Source organism: Symphalangus syndactylus, chromosome 8 (genome assembly GCF_028878055.3).
Source record: "Symphalangus syndactylus isolate Jambi chromosome 8, NHGRI_mSymSyn1-v2.1_pri, whole genome shotgun sequence".
Classification (NCBI taxonomy): Eukaryota; Metazoa; Chordata; class Mammalia; order Primates; family Hylobatidae; genus Symphalangus; species Symphalangus syndactylus.
The window spans coordinates 56,180,647-56,199,262 of record NC_072430.2 but is presented as its reverse complement, the minus strand read 5'-3'; the positions used below and the strand labels follow the sequence as shown (position 1 = coordinate 56,199,262).

The 18,616-nt window shown below is 32.4% G+C and overlaps 1 protein-coding gene across 2 annotated transcripts in view; it reads left to right on the top strand.

Annotated features, from left to right (window-relative positions):
• The window catches only part of SLC38A6 (solute carrier family 38 member 6), a 67,235-nt gene that overhangs the window by 36,441 nt on the left and 12,178 nt on the right, over positions 1-18,616 (top strand). For both annotated transcript variants that reach the window (XM_055289172.2, XM_063644541.1), the window contains exons 6-8: positions 8,711-8,789; positions 15,338-15,420; positions 15,904-15,962. In XM_055289172.2, the coding sequence (XP_055145147.1) occupies positions 8,711-8,789; positions 15,338-15,420; positions 15,904-15,962 (221 nt within the window). The remainder of the gene's footprint in view (positions 1-8,710; positions 8,790-15,337; positions 15,421-15,903; positions 15,963-18,616) is intronic.

Genomic DNA, 18,616 nt, shown 5'->3' with positions numbered 1-18,616 from the left:
GGTAATGCTTATTTAGTTTTTAGAATGATATCTTCATGATTTTCTTCACATTGGTTAAAAGTGTATTAAGTGCCCAGTCAGTAGTAACCAAAGACATATTTTCAGAGTTTTTTCTTTTTTGGTAGCCAGATGTACATAAACCATTTCTTTATTATAATAGAATTGGAAGCTTGCTCTTGTGAGCAGAACACTAGATTGGAAGTCAGATACCTTGAATTCTATCTACACCAGTCTCTGCCATTGGGTAGCCATGTGTCTTGTGGAAATCCCTCACTCTCACTGTCTTGGCTTCAGTTCCCTCTTTGTTAAATTGTTGGACGGTAGAGTGGGAAGCAGGGAATTTAAGGTCCCTTCTTACCCCAAAATTTGAATTCAAATTTGGCACATTGGGAGACACATTAATTATTTTAAGGTATTAACATATTTTAATACAGGAAAGTTCAATGAGAGGGTTATACTTGGTTCAAAAGATGATTTGGCCCTTTCTTAGGTATCTTTAACAAATCAATAACTATTGCCCTAAAAGCATTCATGGATACTATTTTTTGTCACTAAGAAAAAGGGAACTTCAGTTCTTAGGACTACCCTTTAGAACCTCCTCTTAGGTTAAAGTCTAGGAACCCTATCCTTAAAATGTAGTTTCTTGATTGATTTATACAGAATCTGTGGAACTTCTAGTCCATATATGCTTGCAAATAACATACTTATTTGGGAGGATATTTAATATACTGCATCATTATATTAAATAAGTATATATATACAGTTTTATTATAATAAGTAAGTCAATCATATGACCAATGTTACTTCATTAAAATGGATTTTGATTATTTTCTTTATTAATTGGAAATACATTGGATATTTAAAAGATTATATTAAGTGTAAATCAGATTGAATTTTTACACATCTTAAGTGCCTGTCTGCAAATAGTGTAGTTCAGATAACTTTTTTTTAAAAGAATGTTTGTTAGTATAAATTATCTGAGTTTTGCAGTGGTTGTTTACATTAAAACTGAAAAATAATGTAATAGATTCTATTTAGGTCAAGCACTCTACTAGATACTTTAATTATAACAACTCTTCAATATAGATATTATCTTCATTTTATAGAGAAGAGATCAGTGTGCAGTGGAGATAAGTAACTTGTTCTCATTTATCCCATAATGAAGCCTGGATTCAAACCTTGCTCAGTTGGCCTTTATTCTTTCTGCTATGATATAGTAAATGTTTGAAAAATGTGAAAAGATTAAATGTTGAAGATTTTCTAACTTCTTGGGGACAGGAACTATGTGTTTTTATTTGTTTTCCTAACTTTACCTAATTTCTGAGAAGAGCTCAATAAGTAATATTTGTTGAATGAATTAGACAGTTTTTAAAGTTCTGCTTAAAAGCCTAAGATTTTGCCTCAAAGAGACAATTGAATATACTATGTAAGTGATAAAAAAAGAAACTTGAAAGACCATAGAATGACTTCTAGTTTAGAATTATATAAAAATTTAAAAGTTCAAAATATCGGGGAGAGTTAGATCTCATTGATGTAAAATAGGTTAACAATATATTGAAATAGGCTGGGTATGGAGGCCCATGCCTGTAAGCCTAGCACTTTGGGAGGCCAAAGTGGGAGGATTGCCTGAGCTCAGGAGTTTGAGACAAGCCTGGGCAACATGGTGAAACCCAGTCTCTACTAAAAATATAAAAAATTAGCCAGGCGTGGGGTTGTGTGCCTGTAAGTCCCAGCTACTCAGGTGGCTGAGGCAGGAGAATGGTTTAAACCCAGTAGATGGAGGTTGCAGTGAGCCAAGATCTCGCCACTGAACTCCAACCTGGGCAACTGTCTCAAAAAAAAAAAAAAAAAAAAAAAAAAAAAAAATATATATATATATATATATACACACACACACATATGTGTAAAATATCTATTATTTTCAGGTTAAGAAAATCGTATCTTAATGTTTCTTAACTCTCTTATTCTTTGTAACATTTAAATACTTCTCAGTTTTCATGAGATACAATTCCTGTGGTGAATCCATGAAAAAAATTGAAATGGAAGGCCTTTAAAAGCAAAATGACCATGAATTGCCCTTGATCAATATTTGTTTCATGTGTCTTTCACCAAAGACCCAATTTATTTCCCACATTTCCATATTCCATAAATCAAATTAATGTGCTTATTTATTTACATCCCTAGAACTTAGCACATAGTATACATTTAGTAAATAACATTTATTATAGGAAGAAAGAAAGGAATAAGAGGGGAGAGAGGGAAAAGCTAGTGACCTGGCTTAGTACTCCTTCAAGAGCAAAAAGAGAGTTGATTGACCAGGAAGAGAAACCCCAGTATATGTAAGTGAGCATATAGTTTTTAGGAAAGCGTCTACTGTTAGAACTTCACAGAAAATTGTTTTTCTTCCCCAAGATTAATCAGGCACCAAGTATTAGTCACAAGGCTCTAGTGTGGTCTGACAAATTGATTGAAAAAATCTACTGTCTTCAAATAAAATATCTAAATTTTATAATGGAAAAAAATGCCACACACTAAATTTAACACTTATTCTAAGGTTATGGAAATCCTTGGCTTTGGAAATTTGGGAACCATATAGTAAATTACTACTTAAAAGCAATTCCTGATATCCTCCCAATACTAATGAATAACAGGCTCAACATTGGCTAGAGCCAGAGGTAACCCTCTGCAGCCCATTTCCTCAGGTGCTGGAGTAGCATTTGTTGAGAGCCACTGCTACTGGGACCCAAAGTCAGAAAAGAGGTGTCTGGAAGTTTTAACATTTAAAGCTGTTATAGGGGACAATTCTGGCTTAGAGAGTTTGAATTTGGTGGCCTAACTAAAGATAAAAGATTAATAACTGTAGTAGAAAATAAGTATAAGGTAGTTTTCACATAGTTCCTGTAACAGTGTTGTATTATGTGATTCTTTTCTTAACTAAGGTAAGTAGTTGGTTTCACATTCATTTGAACTCCTGAAGTAAACCATTCGGTAGGTTAGAATATCACTAGAAATCAAACACTACATCCCAATCATCTTCTTAGTCAAGCCAGAAAAAGTATTATTAACTTACAAGCACATGGTAACAGTGAAGTCAATTGATGTTATTTCTGGTTTCACAACTTGCCCAATTCAAAATGTGGAAAGATGAGCAGCTCCTAGGAGGATGTTATATTCTTATTTTGCTCTTATAAATATGAAGGATTACTATGAATAGCATATGCTTTCCTTAGTTCTTCAAAGCCCCTGTTCTTTAAAGGAGATTGAAAATGTAATCATTACTACGTATTGTGAAAGGAAAACCATAAATATTAGTAGTCTTACTGAAACCTCCTGAAATTGCTAGAATGACCCAGATGTTTCAGTCTGGCACAGAATCCACACACCTTACTCTTGCAGCCTTTATTAACACCTCAGTTTGGTAATCTATGGACTCGGGTAACCCCATTTCTAAATCTCTTAAAGAGAAAGGTATAAATAAGATCATTTTCAGTTGAGAATTATAAAAATCTCAAATTCTCAGTATTTGAAAAATTCACAATATTAGATACTAGAAACTACTTGGATTTACTTTCTTCCTGTATATTCATTCATGCATTTTATTTATTTACTTTTTGGTAGGCTAGTAAAGTACTAAGAGTGTTTCAGATACACTAGTTTGTATTGTTTCTTGGGAAACTAGGATTGGGCGCGCAGATACATCGCCATCTGCTGGTCAGTTTGTCTGTGGTGAAACTGCAGCTTTCTTGAGACAGTGTTGTCTAGAAATTCTAGAAAGCACTGCCTTAGAATAGGAGAGGTACAGGAAATTTGGAGAGTCTTTCTCATAAGCACTTCATTTGACAACATTTACTGGTAATGTATCTTTTTTAAGGTTTTGAAAATATTTTTCTTAGTAATTTCTATTGAAAATTATAAAATTTTCAGAACAGTAGATATTTTGGTCATTTTTTATTCAAATTTAAGATCCTGAAAATGGTAAGACAAAGATATACATCTTTTTCTAGGGTCATGGGGGAGCATTTTCCCCCATATATTTTGATTTTCATTTATGCATGTGTTCTGTACTATTTGAGTGCAGATAGAACTTCAGCAGCATTTAGATATTTTGTGGGACCACCAGATTAATAAGACACATTGAATAGAATAAACCAGTTAGTATCCATGACTAAAAACATGTTTGAAATAAAATTGAATCTCTCTGAGACAGAAAGGCAAACTTATTTTTTCCCCGTAGTACATCCGTTTGTTTAGGGCTGAGTAATCCTTTAAGAATTGCTAAACTTCTCCCAAGTGCTGAAAACCTAATTCTGTTTTAAAAATAGCTGTAAGTAATTCTATCCTCATACATATACTTTACATGTTTAACAAAAAAGATTCTTATCTTCATAAACTGTAATGATGTCTTAGGCCCAAACTCCAATTAGGGTTGGTTTGTTTTTTTAAGTTTGTATGCTTAATAACGACAACTTGGGAAGCATTTTCAGAGTGCTGGGAAAAATAACCCATAAGAATACAGTATTTGGAAGCACAGAGACTGATTTTTATTTTTTAGATTTCAGTGGAGTGTTAATATTTCAAATATGTGAGAATAGGAAACTTCCTCTTCAGAACTACAGTCACAGCCATAAATACAGTAGAGTCATAGCAGTAGATGCAATAGAATCTCATCATGAAACTCCATGAATTTTGAACTAATCACATCACCAAAGCAGCTACAATACTGAAAAATTAAATACATTGAAAATATATCTCAAGATGAAATGAAAATTCTAAGTGTTACTAAAGCTTCTGACTAATGTTCTCTGTGATAGAGATTCATTTCCTTTGAAGTCAACTGTTAATCTCAGCATTCAAAAGTAGTTTGTTTAAATATTGATTTAAAAAAGAAAAATAATTCTGAAGAGTGGTCCTTCTGGTAGACTTTCCTTATTTGTCTTTGTTTTGTTGGTTTACTTTTTCTCTTTGCTCCTGCACTTTCTCATCGCATACTAGTTAATAGAACGAGTTTCTCAACCCAGGCTGGATGTTTGCACCATCACTAGCTTGGGCAAGTTACTTCTTTGTGCCTCCTTATATTCTGTGAAATAAGTAATATGTACCTCACAGGTTTGTGTAAAGATGAAGTGAGGAAATAACTTGTGTAGAATACTACCAAGCATACAGTAGGCATCTAAAAAACAAAGATGTTAGCTGTTTTCATGGATCTCCACCCAGAGTCCCTTCTCTGTTTCTCTGTTTCTAACATGTCTCCTCTCAACCTCCCGGGCCCAATTCATGTATTTCACTTTATAATTAGATCAACAGATATTAACACCTTGCAGCTTGCTATTACCTAATCAGATTTTATCCCATTTTAGTCACTTTTTAATATTACTGTTGCTTCTCCATGTTGTTTTTAAAGAGTGCTTTCAACTTCTGTGTTTTCAGTTGACGCATGTTTTATTTTTTCCCAGAGAAGTTTCTATTAAATGAGTTCTATTAGTTATGTTTAAAATTAAGTAGAAAAGAATACCTATTTAGTTAATGTGGTAAAACCAAGTGATTTATAATGGCTGAATACCTGACATCAAGGTATATCTTCTGGCACTGATTTTGGCTTTGGTGTTTTGGGGCCACTTAACTATATACATGGCTCTTGTGGATGACCCAGTTGCAGCTATTAATTTAGAGTAGAACATGGTGTGTCTTGTTTTAGGAATCTATACTAGGTGTCCATGTCACCCAAAATCATTTACAAATTTTTGCTTATGACTGGTCTGTAAGGTAAGTGCTTGAACACTTTCTTATGCCATTTATAAAAGACATGAGACAAAAACTGTGGCAGACAGCTATTTGATCTAGTAAACCTTTTAGTTAAAGGCAATATGAGCGTTCCTATCAATAGTATATCTTTAAAACTTTTCCAGTTCATTTTATTGAGCTGATTGTTCTTTTGTATGAATTTAATTAAGATATATTTCCTAACTTAATGTGTATTTGGTAATCTTTTTGTTTCTTTTCTGTATTATATATAATATAATGTGTTAAAGTGCTAGTTCTTACATGAAAGTTTACTTGTGATTAAGAAAAAAATTTTCACAGTGAATAGAATGGTGGTGGTCTTTGTTTTACTGGCTTAATCCGTGTGGGTTTTCCCCTATAGTAAGTTCTGTGGTTGTGTAGCTCTTAAAATATATACTAGCATTCTCTAGAAAAGAAGCAATATTTTGCATGTTTTATTATATTTGTATCTTGTATGTGAGGTCTTCTTTGAGAGAGAAACACATGTTTGGTGAGTTCGTATTTCTTAAAATATACATGATTCTTCAGACTGGAATCTAATGAAATAGTACTCCCTTTTGAAAACCAGAGTTAAGGGTACAACAAAGGATAAAAGTGATCAGATGATTAGCCAAGGGCTAATGGAAATTCTGGAAAGAATGACAGATACTGTATTAGAAAGAAATAGGGTCTCATATTCACTGAAGCTTTCTACAGCTAAAGGTCCAAAAGAAATAATAGAAAATTACTGAAAGAGATGAATGTCTGAAATTTTAGAAATGCATGTGGTGTTGGATTAATCCAAGCAAGAAAGAAAGATGGGCAGATAATAAATTACATTTTATAGGAAGTCTGCTTTCCTTGTTTTCAAGTATTTTGTCTTTTTTCTTTTCTGTCTCTCTCACAAGATATATTTAAGTAAGTCTAGGCCGGTTTCAGAAAATTCGGTTCACAATTTTTATCTTTGCACCATATGTGTAGAGTTCTTTGGAATCGGTAAAATATTATAAAAACTCCAAATCCTTGAATGGAGAAGGTTGTCGAAACCTTCCTTCTGTTCTGTGCCAAATTGATAGCATTTTTCCTTATGAGAATATGAACAATACAGAACACATTTTCACATGCAATCAGATGTAATACCCCATAACTGAAAGATTTTGCAGATTTTAGTCAACTCACTGAGACATAGCTATACTTCTGCTAGGGAAAAAGAAATCGTTGTAAACTGAAAAAATATGTATATGTATATTTTCATCACAGAGAAGTGATTATTTAACTGTTCTAAATTTTACTTTGACATAAATACATGTTATTTTACTAAAAAAAATTGAGAGTGTGTGTATGTTTATGTGTGTCTATAGTATTATCTATCTCCATACAAATCTACACACAAACTAGCATGTATCCTTTTTTTCCTCAAGTTAAATGGTCACATGGCATTGTAATCATGAAGTTAAGCTCCTTTCAAATAATGTTGATTGAGAAATATACATTCTTCTTAAACTATTTGAGCCTTTTAATCAATTTTTCCCCAGATTTTTGCCATTGAAACTTGGCATTCATTTTTGTTCTTAGCTTTTGTAAGTTTTGTAAGGAGAAAGTGAAATGTTTCCTGATATATAAATAAGTAATAAAATTAATGTGCACACAAAGTATACTCTATTCTTTTTTTTTTTTGAGACAGAATTTTGCTCTTTCACCCAGGCTGGAGTGCAGTGGTGCAGTCGCGGCTCACTGCAACCTCCGCCTTCCAGTTTCAAGCGATTCTCCTGCCTCAGCCTCCCGGGTTAGCTGGTATTGCAGGCACCCGCCACCACGCCTGGCTAATTTTTGTATTTTTAGTAGAGACGGGATTTCACCATGTTGGCCAGGCTGGTCTCGAACTCCTGACCTCGTGATCCACCCGCCTTGGCCTCCCAAACACTCTTTATTCTTCATGGGCGTTTCCTTTTTGGCCCCGACACATACACACAAACATAATCTCTGGGGGGAAAGAGAATCTTACTCTGTTAAATTGAAGTTCTGACTACAAATCATCTGAGTTGCTATATATTTAAGCTTAAACTCAAGTATTTACATATGAATGAGTTCTGTATTCTGTAACCATATTAAAACTTTTCCTAATATTTTTATAGAATTTGTTTTCATAGCTACATCAGAATTAGGATCGTTATTAAAGTGCTATAAAAGGTAGTTATTTATCGGACTCTGTTAGATTAAATGTGAGAAATAATGCTAGCTTCAGGTTATGATTACATAATATAGATGAACCCTGTTAATAAAATGGAATAAAAGTTGGAAGTTTTGTCTTTTTAATATACTTAATGGTTTCTATTGAACTTTCTCTAATCTTTTTAGAGACTAATTTTAAATGTAATTCATTATGTATTCTTTTTTATCCTATAATTATATGTATTCATAATGCAGGGGTGGGTAGTAGAGAGAGGAAAAGAAAGGGACAGAGGGAATGAGACTTCTCTGTTGTGGGGAGGCATCTTTCTCTAGTAAGAAGGAACAAATAATCCAGTTACTAGCCATACCTGTTAAACTTCTGTGTCTATGTCAGTTGTTGCTAAACTAACCTCTAATGCCTTAGATGGGGTGATAGCATATAAGAGATTTTTTGTAAAACTTCGTACAAAATTTCATTTAAAAGTAGCCTGTAATCAAGACCGTTTCTCTTACCTAGTTTGCTTTGGACTTGAAATGTAAACAAAATATACTTAATGAACCTAACAATTGTTATTCTTCTCTACAGTTACTTATCTGTGTGTGTGTGTGTGTGTGTGTGTGTGTGTGTGTGTGTGTGTATCTTTGGTATAGTATGTTATATGTTAATCTTCCATATGTTGTCATAGCTCTAATGGACATGTGTTTTCCTAGATGGATTATTGTTTAAATGGTTAAAAATCATAGAATTCTAATAGGAACACTTTTTATTCTTTTGCAGCTATGTCATCTTATCTTTTAATTATTAAAACAGAGCTTCCTGCTGCTATTGCAGAATTTTTGACTGGAGACTATAGTAGGTAAGAAAAAGTATTTTACATTGTGTCCATTCATGTATTACTTTGATAAATATTTATTAAGCTGTAAATGGCAATACTTGTAGTGGCAAGTAAAATAAATGTAGTCCTTGCCCTCAAGACAGTTACAAATTAGGCAGAAGTGAAGCAGTAATAGAATAGAAACTACTCAGCCAATGTTTATTGATTACCCATATGAAAGCGCTGTTCTGTGAACCATATGAAGCACCAGATATAATCCTTGCATTCCTTGGGGGTGTGAGATAGGCTAAGACAGGTCTGAGATTGAGATGCTCTTAAGGAGGAGTAAAGGATAAATTTCTGGGAATATACAAGACTGGGGTTGGGGATGGGAGAAGGTTGAATATACTGACAGTACAGGTCTTAAAGGAGGGGAGTGAATGATATTGCTGTCATTTCTCAGCAAATCATAGTGATAAAAAATGTGGCAGTTACAACTATACCTGTTTGAAATTCCTATTATATACCATGGCAAAAAAATAAATTATTTGCAAGGACTTAGTTGTTTCATTTCCTGTTTTTGAACAATATTATAAACAACACTAAACTACATTGTATCTCTTTTATCTTTCTTTATTTAAAAAATGCATCTTACATTTTTGACTCACCTCTTTATAGGGAAAAAACAAAATTAATTGTACTTTTCACTGTGTAGAACAAGAACATTTTAGAAAAATGAACTTGAAAAGACACAATAAATCATTTTAATTGCCATCAAGTTATTTCACATAGTTAAGTTTCAAACCACAGTACAAAACCTGTCAGACTTTTAGATTTGAATACTGGGTTGTTCTGCTTCAATAATTGAACTTGTTCTGGAATGCAAGGAAAGGTTTCAAAAATTAGTTTTTAGCTTTTACAATTCAGCTTCCATTAAAGAATTCTACTTAGACAACTGCAAATACGTATTTGTAAGAAAAGTGTGGTATACTTTAGATCTGAATAGAAACTATCAAGAAAATGTAGTTAAAAAAAGACAAGTAGAAGTCCTAAATGATTTCTCTTCATCAGAAGATATTGTTCCTTTGTATGATACTTTACAGTGAATGAGGTTTCCACATGCATTATCACATCTGATACTCACAACTACCTTATTTTATCTACAGCTTTATCTAGTTACATTTTGATTTTATGCTTAGGTTGATAAATAATTCCTATAAGAAGTAGCTATGTGAAATTCATTTTTGTATTTGCTGTAAAAAACATTGAGGGTACCTTCTATTACTCAAATTCTATGTGAGAAATTTATATTTTAGGGTTAATAACTCAAGGCAATATGAGGTAGAATAAAGAGGGCTAGACTAAGAGTAAGGAGATGTGTGTTCTATCCATTTGATATTCAATAATCTCAAGAACTTAATTTAACTTCTTTTGACTATATAAAGTACTTGGAGCCTTAGGTTTTTTTATGTAATGTAATGGGGGTACCAATATTGCCTTCTTAATAAAGTTGCTGGGATGATCAAGTAAGATATATATACACATGCTAATAGCATGTGTATAAACAATCATGTGTGTACACAAGCTTATAGCACAGTGTAAATGTGGAGAATTAAGGAATTCTAATAATTACTATATTAAAGGTGGTGTTTCCCTTTTTGCCCTGACTGCCAGGAAGCTCAGAGTCAAATGTGACACATTTGAATTAATATAACTGTATTAATTCCAACAGTTGTCACATGTGTTTTCTTTTTTCTTGGTCCCGAATTTGGTGGCTCCTATTTATATTCTTTTATTGTCATATGTCGGTGGAAAGAGGAGGGATTATAAATATATGTAATATTTTAGAAATAATTAAAGTAGTATGTGGCAGAACTAGTATTGAAATTCAGGTCTTCTTTCTCTAAATGTGATATTTTTACCATAGCTTCATTTTAAATAATTGGCAAATGATTTATATTGTTGCATTGATTTTTTTGTTTTTTTAAATAAAAATTAAAATGAACTTCCATCTCACTCATATTAATAGAAAATTGATTAAAATATTATTTTTACATGTTAGAAATCGATTTTTAAAATCATATACTTCAAAATACTGTGGTCAGTTTGCATCATCTCTGTTACATTTTAAAATTGTACGTCTTTTTAACAACCTTATCTTGTTTTAAATGTAATATATATTCATTTATTTTGGCTAATTATATTAACTTATTTGAATGCAGATAAATCATTAGTCTTGAAAGCTTGATGCTAGAAAATAAGTAAGAAACAAATATTATGATAATTGACTTTACTATCCATAAAGGACAGTTTTTTTCTAGATAGACTTACATGGCAGTATTTCTTCTATGAGATCAACATGATATTGATAAGCTTTTATTTTAGGGTTTGATTTACAATAAATTTTAATTAAGATCTTTCAGGTATGCTAATTTTCTGGGTTATCTGTGAGCTTGGTGTACCTTTGAAATATAAATCTTTATAAAGATATCAGAATGAAACTCTGTTCATAATATTCTATTAGAAGTTAGAAGCTATAATACTTATACTGAACTTTCATGATATATCTATATATTTCATAGAATAACTTACATTTTTAAAATCTGTGGCTGTTAAAGTTGGAAGCTGTCTGTTAACATTTAATGATCTTGTCAGGGGAATATGATTGACACAATTAAGTTGTCTTGCATTTTAGTTACATAATTGATATGGGATGTGAGTAAGATCCTAATTCAGAACATATGATACTCTTGTTCCATTCCTTTCGAGAATGAAATTAAAGCGACTTATAAATAAATCTGGTTTTCATTAAAATATGGAACAAAACATCTGCATGCCAAAGCTAAGGATTTATACTCTATATTTCATACTTGGAACATTTTTATCATACAGGATTAAATCCACAGATCAAACAAGTTCTCTAGGAAGTATAAAGGTTTTTACTCTAATTCTTTTGGCTTAAAGAGAATGTATATTTAGATCACAGTAGGAAAACAGGAGTTCTGTTAGATCATTCTTTATTCCCCCCTTAGGAAAAAATTAAAGTTAGTACATTCTTCTAAAATGCTTATTTACAAAATAAATGTATTTAATATGTACTTTTTGAGATTTCTTTTTACTAGTTTTTTTTCTCAGGCAGCAGTTTTATTTTGTAAGTTTAATAATTTCTGTTCTTTGGAAAATATCCATTGAGAAACACAATTCATTTGTCTGTGACACACACGTGAAATCTAAACTAATTTTACTGTGCTTTACAGTGTTGCCTTTATTGTTAATGAATGGTAAAGAAAAGCACTGTATTTAAAATTGGCTTTATTAAGATGAATTATTAAGGATAAGAGATGATTAACAATAACCGGTAGCCAAGACAAGGTTAGAGAAATTACATTTTACAGTATAATTATTTTTATATTAAGAATTTAAAGTTCAATCCTATGAAAAGGAGAATGCAAAGCATGATCTTGAAATAAATGAGGTAGTATCTGAAAGTATTTCCATTGCTACTGTCACTAAGATCATCATCTTCCTTTTGCTGATTTTACAGACATAAAAAATGAAGTTGTTGAGCCAGATGATCTCTAAGGTCTCCTCCAGCTCTAACATTCCATAACTGTGATTCTGAGTTACTGCTGGGAGGAGGTAAAGTTATCTTCAGTCCCACAGTTCAGTGCTTTGGTCAGTTATATGACTTTCATGGTCATAAATGAATTGTGATCTGAAATAGTATAAAGTAACTGGTGTACAGAATTTCAAAAAGTGTTCTTTTATTCCTATGCAAGAGAAAAGAGTCCTGGTCCTGGGGATTAAATGCTCCCTTTTGTACAACTTTAGCTTCATGACATTTTTTTTTCTTTTAAAGAGTGAAATTGGCTTATAATAATTTTTTGTTTTATTTTATTATGGTAAGAACACTTGACATGAAATCTGCACTCTCAACAGATTTTCAAGTGTATAATGCAGTATTGTTATCTACGAGGGACAGCAAAACTAACAGATGGAATCTACTTTGGTACTCCTTTGGGCATTTTTCCTCCTGGCACTGCAACTGTCTGCGTCTAATATTGGGTCCCACAAGGAAACACATTTCAGACATAGAGCCCTGGGCCTTTTGCCAGCTTCAGAAATTTGGTTGCCAGGTGTTCCTCAATGAAAGATCTTTTGAAGTTTCTGTTTTGATTCTTACTCAAGAGTGACTAGAAGATAAACATGTGGAGTATCATTTTTGTATTATTGATATGTGTACTCTTTTAGTACTTCCTGCATACCAGGAATTGAGGGGCATGTGCAAATGGAGAGAGCAAAGCTTCAGGTCCACTAAAGCTGTAAATACTTATGCATAGGTTATAGTTTCTGGCATATGTATTTCCTAATAACACAAATTAGGGTGGAGAAGGGAAAAGTGTCATCGTGGTGCTGTTTCTGCAGCTGCCTCTCCTCTTGTTCTGTTAAAGAGGAAGTTGTCAGCACCCAACAGTAACAATTAAGTTCATGTTAGAAGCCACTGGTTGAAATCCATGTAGAAGACCTTTACCTAATTTAACATGGCAGTGGGAGACTGGCTATCTGGTAGAGAATGAAAGAGGATGCATTATTGCAAAGTGGGAATTTTGATATTGTCTACCAAACAATTTGAAAAAGTCCCTATTGGTCTTTGATGCCCCGAGCTCCCATTTTTGCATAAGTTTTATTTTGTTACTATTGTGCGTGTGTATGTATGTGTATACACTTAAGTGTAAATATCTAACAGCTATGATAAAAAAAATTTAGAAAAAAAAGCAAAGAAAAATCATGCATAACATCTCTAACCTAGTCACTGTCCTTTTAATTCTTTTGAATTTTTCCCAAAAGCTTTCAAAACTATAGTTAATAATTACATTTATATCATCATCGTTTTCCATTTTATTCATTGTGTTTTTTCTTAAAGCCACATAACATTCCATTGAGTATGCTGTTCTAAATATTTTCAAATATTGGGTGTATAGAGTTTTCCTCCAGCTTCTCAATATTATAATAATGTATTCAACAGCTTCACATACATAGAATTTTCTCTATTTTATTTTCTTAGAGTAGATTGCCACTACATTTTTATTGCTCTTGCTACATATAATCATTGTTTTTCCAAGAGATAGTACTAATTGGCAAGATCACTAGCAATGTATGAAGTCCAATTGTGCCACATCCTTGAATATTTTTGTTTACTAATTTTGCTAGATTAATTGCAACAGTCTCATTATTTCTTTAATTAGCACCAGTATTGGATTTTCTTCATGTGTATTTACTAGTTGTATTTCTTTCATGAATTGTTTCTCCTTTACATACAAATCTATTGAGGTCTTGGGAATTAACTTTAACTTTTAAAAATGTGTACATATCTATCTCACATATTGCTCATATTGCTATCACATAAAAATATCTACTTTTTCATATTTTAAGTATATCCTTCTGGCTTTATATGTGCATCCAGTTTTGTTTTTTTCAATGAACAAAGACAAAATCACGTTAACCTACCTTTTTCTCATTCTGTATTCTAATGCCTTTATATGAAAATTTTAATATTTTACAATTGGTGATTAATGCCCTTTCCTGAAATATGGAAAAATGTATATAGAAAACTATAAAGAAGAAAAGTGACCATTATTTTACCACCCAGAGATAATGGCTATCAATATATTTTAGTTCCTTTCCATTTTTAATGCATCTATGTTTTTCCTCAAAATTATCATGCTATATACACACAAATATATGATGTTTACTGAATATTCAGTATATTGTTATTTCAAAATTATCATGGTCTTGGAGGTTTGTTTTCAATTTTTATTATTTTAAATGTTTTCAGTAAACATCTTTTTATAAAAGTCTTTGTTCTTCAGGAGCAGAAAACCAAACACTGCATGTTCCCACTCGTAAGTGAGAGTTGAGCAGTGAGAGCACATGAACACAGGGAGGGGAACATCACAGACTGGGGCCTGTCGGTGGGTGGGGGGCAAGGGGAGAGGGGGCATTAGGACAAATACCTAATGCATGCAGGGCTTAAAACCTAGATGACGGGTTGATAGGTGCAGCATACCACCATGGCACATGTATACCCATGTAACAAACCTGCACATTCTGCACATGTTCCCCGGAACTTAAATAAAATAAAAATTTACAAAAAGTCTTTGTTCTTATTATTTTTAATAGTCTTTTATAAGTGTTTTCAAGTATATAATTATTTGAAAATTCTTTATATCTATTGCCAAATTGCTTTCCAGAAAGGTAATTTATGTAATTTGCATTTTCACCAGCTTTTTACACGCCTCATCACTCCTCACTAATGTTGACTATTATCCTATTTTTAAATATTTATTAATTTGGTAGTTGAAAATGGCATCTCTTTGTTTTTATTCATTTCTAAATGTAAATTCATTAATAAGAAAAATAGGATCCCACAAGAACATTTTAATGAAAGGAAGTAGGCTTTTCCTAATGGCTGGTTGTAATGGTTATAACTCGTGTGTGTGTGCGTGTGTGTGTGTGTGTGTGTGTGTGTGTATGTGTGTCAGAGCAAACACTGGAGTCCCATGCCTAAAGTAGAAATTTTTTTATAATAGATATTGGTATCTCGATGGACAAACACTACTAATAATCATATGCGTTGGCATTGTGTTCCCTCTTGCACTTCTTCCCAAAATAGGTAAGTCTTTATAGAGCACATTATTTGTTTAGAAAAAGGAAAGAAGGGAGGGAGGGAAAGAGAGGCAAGTATTAAGGGGCTTTAAAATTTCACAGTACCACATTTTTGGCAGAAGGATGGTGGTTGTGAATAATTTTAAACTTGGCCTTATTTTAGGTTGTTCAGCCTTCAGCCCTGCCTAGTTAACCTATTACTTGGTTTGCAGTAGTATTTTGTCTGCCCCACTAAAATAAAATCTTTACAGCAGAACATTAAAGAGCAGACTTTCCTTACAGTGTACCATTAGTGGTAAGCCAGTTCCAATTCTGTTGTACAGAGCTACATAAATGATCTGTGACAGATAGTTGGAATGTTGTTATTCTGAGCCCTAAGCCCCAGATACCAACCACTGTAATAGAAAACATGCCTAAGATGTATAGCTTTAGTTGTACGTTAAAATCACTTTCCTTATAATTTGCTTTTTATTTTACTGTTATTTTACAGGCTTTCTTGGCTACACAAGTAGTTTATCATTTTTCTTTATGATGTTCTTTGCTCTTGTGGTAAGTTTAAAATATAATACATTGCTTATCTCCTCACTAAAATTGGACTCATTGTGTTAATGTCTTTTTTACTTTTAACTGTTTTGTGTTGGGAAGGATATCTCGTTTTATTTCATTGTGTTATTAAAAGCACTTTTGTTCCATTAAATTATTTCCTTCATTGTATCTATTTTGAAGAGGCTTAGCTAGAACAGCATTTCAAATTCAGCATTTCTCGTGGTTAACTAGAGAGGAGAGCATGCCAATTCTGTTAAAATCTTAGATGGAGTGTAATTCTTTGTGTAGGTGTGTAAATTTATTCCTGTACCATATTGTATGAAGAATCAGTCTGGTTCTAATCTGTAAAATCTGTTTGAGACTAGTCATCTTAATTTTGAAACTTTATTCCATTAATGAAAAAAACAGAGCTTCTGGTACTACATTGAGGAGATCTAGTAAGAACTGGGTTGACTGAATTCTCCTATTTTGTCTGGTTTATTCAGCATAAATTCTCATAAAAACACTACTACAAATATTTTTCTTCACATGTGGGATATATTCCTTATTTTTTAATTAGCTCATTTTTATTATATAAAAATATCAGATGGTAAATTTAACTTATTTTGATATTATAAAATAATATAAAGATAAAAGAGAATTTAAATTTATTTCCTTCTAATTCTCCCAAAACATCTTAACATTCTAAAGATAGTACCTTCATGTGAAATTTTTTGTCTTTTTTCTTTGTATAGCAGTTTATTCCATAATCAGTATCTAAATGTCAAACCTTAAGTAGAAATAAACATATTTAACTTTCCAAGAATATACATGTCCAAATGAGCTTTTCATGAGCTTGGTTCAACTCTTTCTTGTTTTTGAAAATGCATGAAAGAAACAGCCATATGTAAGAGCAAGACAGCACATCAGTAGTTAAGCCATATTAAAGAGCCAGATTTCAAAGCTGTCAAAACAACCTAGGGTGCATTTAACTTAGGCTAAGCTATCTTCTGAGACACAGGGATAAAATAACTTTAAATTATTTAAACAAAGTGGAAGTGACCCTGATTTTAGTGTATATAAGCATTTATCCTCTATTGAATGCTCTTAAAACTAAAAACATTTAACAGTGTTTACATTTGTTGAATTTAACAATATTAAAATCATTCGTCCTCTTCCCAGTTGTCTGACATATCTTACAAATAAGTGAATTGAACATACACTTTGTAGGCTCCATATTGAAAAAGAAAAAAACTAAATATTTCCATCATAATTTGATTGTTGAGAAGTGTGGTTAGAAGTGGCCTACATATGCAAATGAATGTATGGATATTAAAGAGAATCAGTATAGATAACATATTGAATTTTTCTCTCACAGATAATTGGCAATGCAATCATTGCATAGATAGGAGTAATTTAGTTTTCATAGCCAATAGCTTAAAGCAGGTTAAATGTATTGATATGATATGTCTACTGTAGTTTTGTTTCTGTCATGACAGATACTCTTTAATTCAATGCAGATTTCTAATGTAGCAGCCATATGGAAAAATACCCATATTCTACATTTATTGTAATGCCTTATAAACCATTTGCTCAGATTTTTACCTGTGAGCACAGTTTAATCTACAGTGGGGCAATGAAGAATACTCTGTATGCTTTTTTAAATATTCTTTTTAATTGGCATATTTATTTATTTATTTAGAGACAGAGTTTTGCTCTGTCACCCAGGGTGGAGTGCAGTGGCACGATCTCAGTTCATTGCAACTTACATCTCCCGAGTTCAAGCAATTCTCCTGACTCAGCCTCCCAAGTACCTGGAATTTCAGGTGCATGCTATTTTTTTTTTTTTTTTGTATTTTTAGTAGAGATGGGGTTTCACCGTGTTAGTCAGGCAAGTCTTGAACTCCTGACCTCAAGTGATCCACCCACCTCGGCCTCCCAAAGTGCTGGGATTACAGGCGTGAGCCACCATGCCCAGCTGCCGTATTTATTTTAGATTCTCTGAATGTTAGCTTTTAAAATACTTAGTGGTTAGGAAAAGGAAACGTATATATACTAACCCAGAATTTTGGAAGGATACCAGTTTTTCACTTATTATTTTTGTCAATACGTGTTTGTAAATATGTATAGCATTTATATCACATTTTAAAAAATCAGTTCAGAAACTATTATTTTCTTATATTCTTTGAATAATGTAAATTAAAACCTATATTTTATCTGTTCTCCCAGATCTGTATTTTCAGTAAAAAAACTTAACCTAAATTTTTGCCCCCTCTAAAATATTTTGCAGTTTTAAAAATAAATTTTATCAGTGTCTCAGAATGATACCAACAAGATAGATTTACCTTTTTTTGATAAATTTACTTTTTTTTGGTGTATTTTAGAACACAAACGGATTACCATTCGTTCTAAAAGTTCTATCTTAAGTACAGATTAGTATTCTAAGCAGCGGTTTAATAGGTTGGTAATCCAGTTAGACAACTTTTTTTTTTAAGAGACAGAATCTCACTCTCTCCAGTCACCCATACTGGAGTGCAGTGGCATGATCATAGCTCACTAGAGACTCACTGCTGGGCTTAGGTGATTCTTCTGCCTCAGCTTCCTGAGTCGCTAGAACTACAGCCACATGCCACCACGCCTGGATAATTTTTTATTTATTTATTTATTTTTTTGAGATG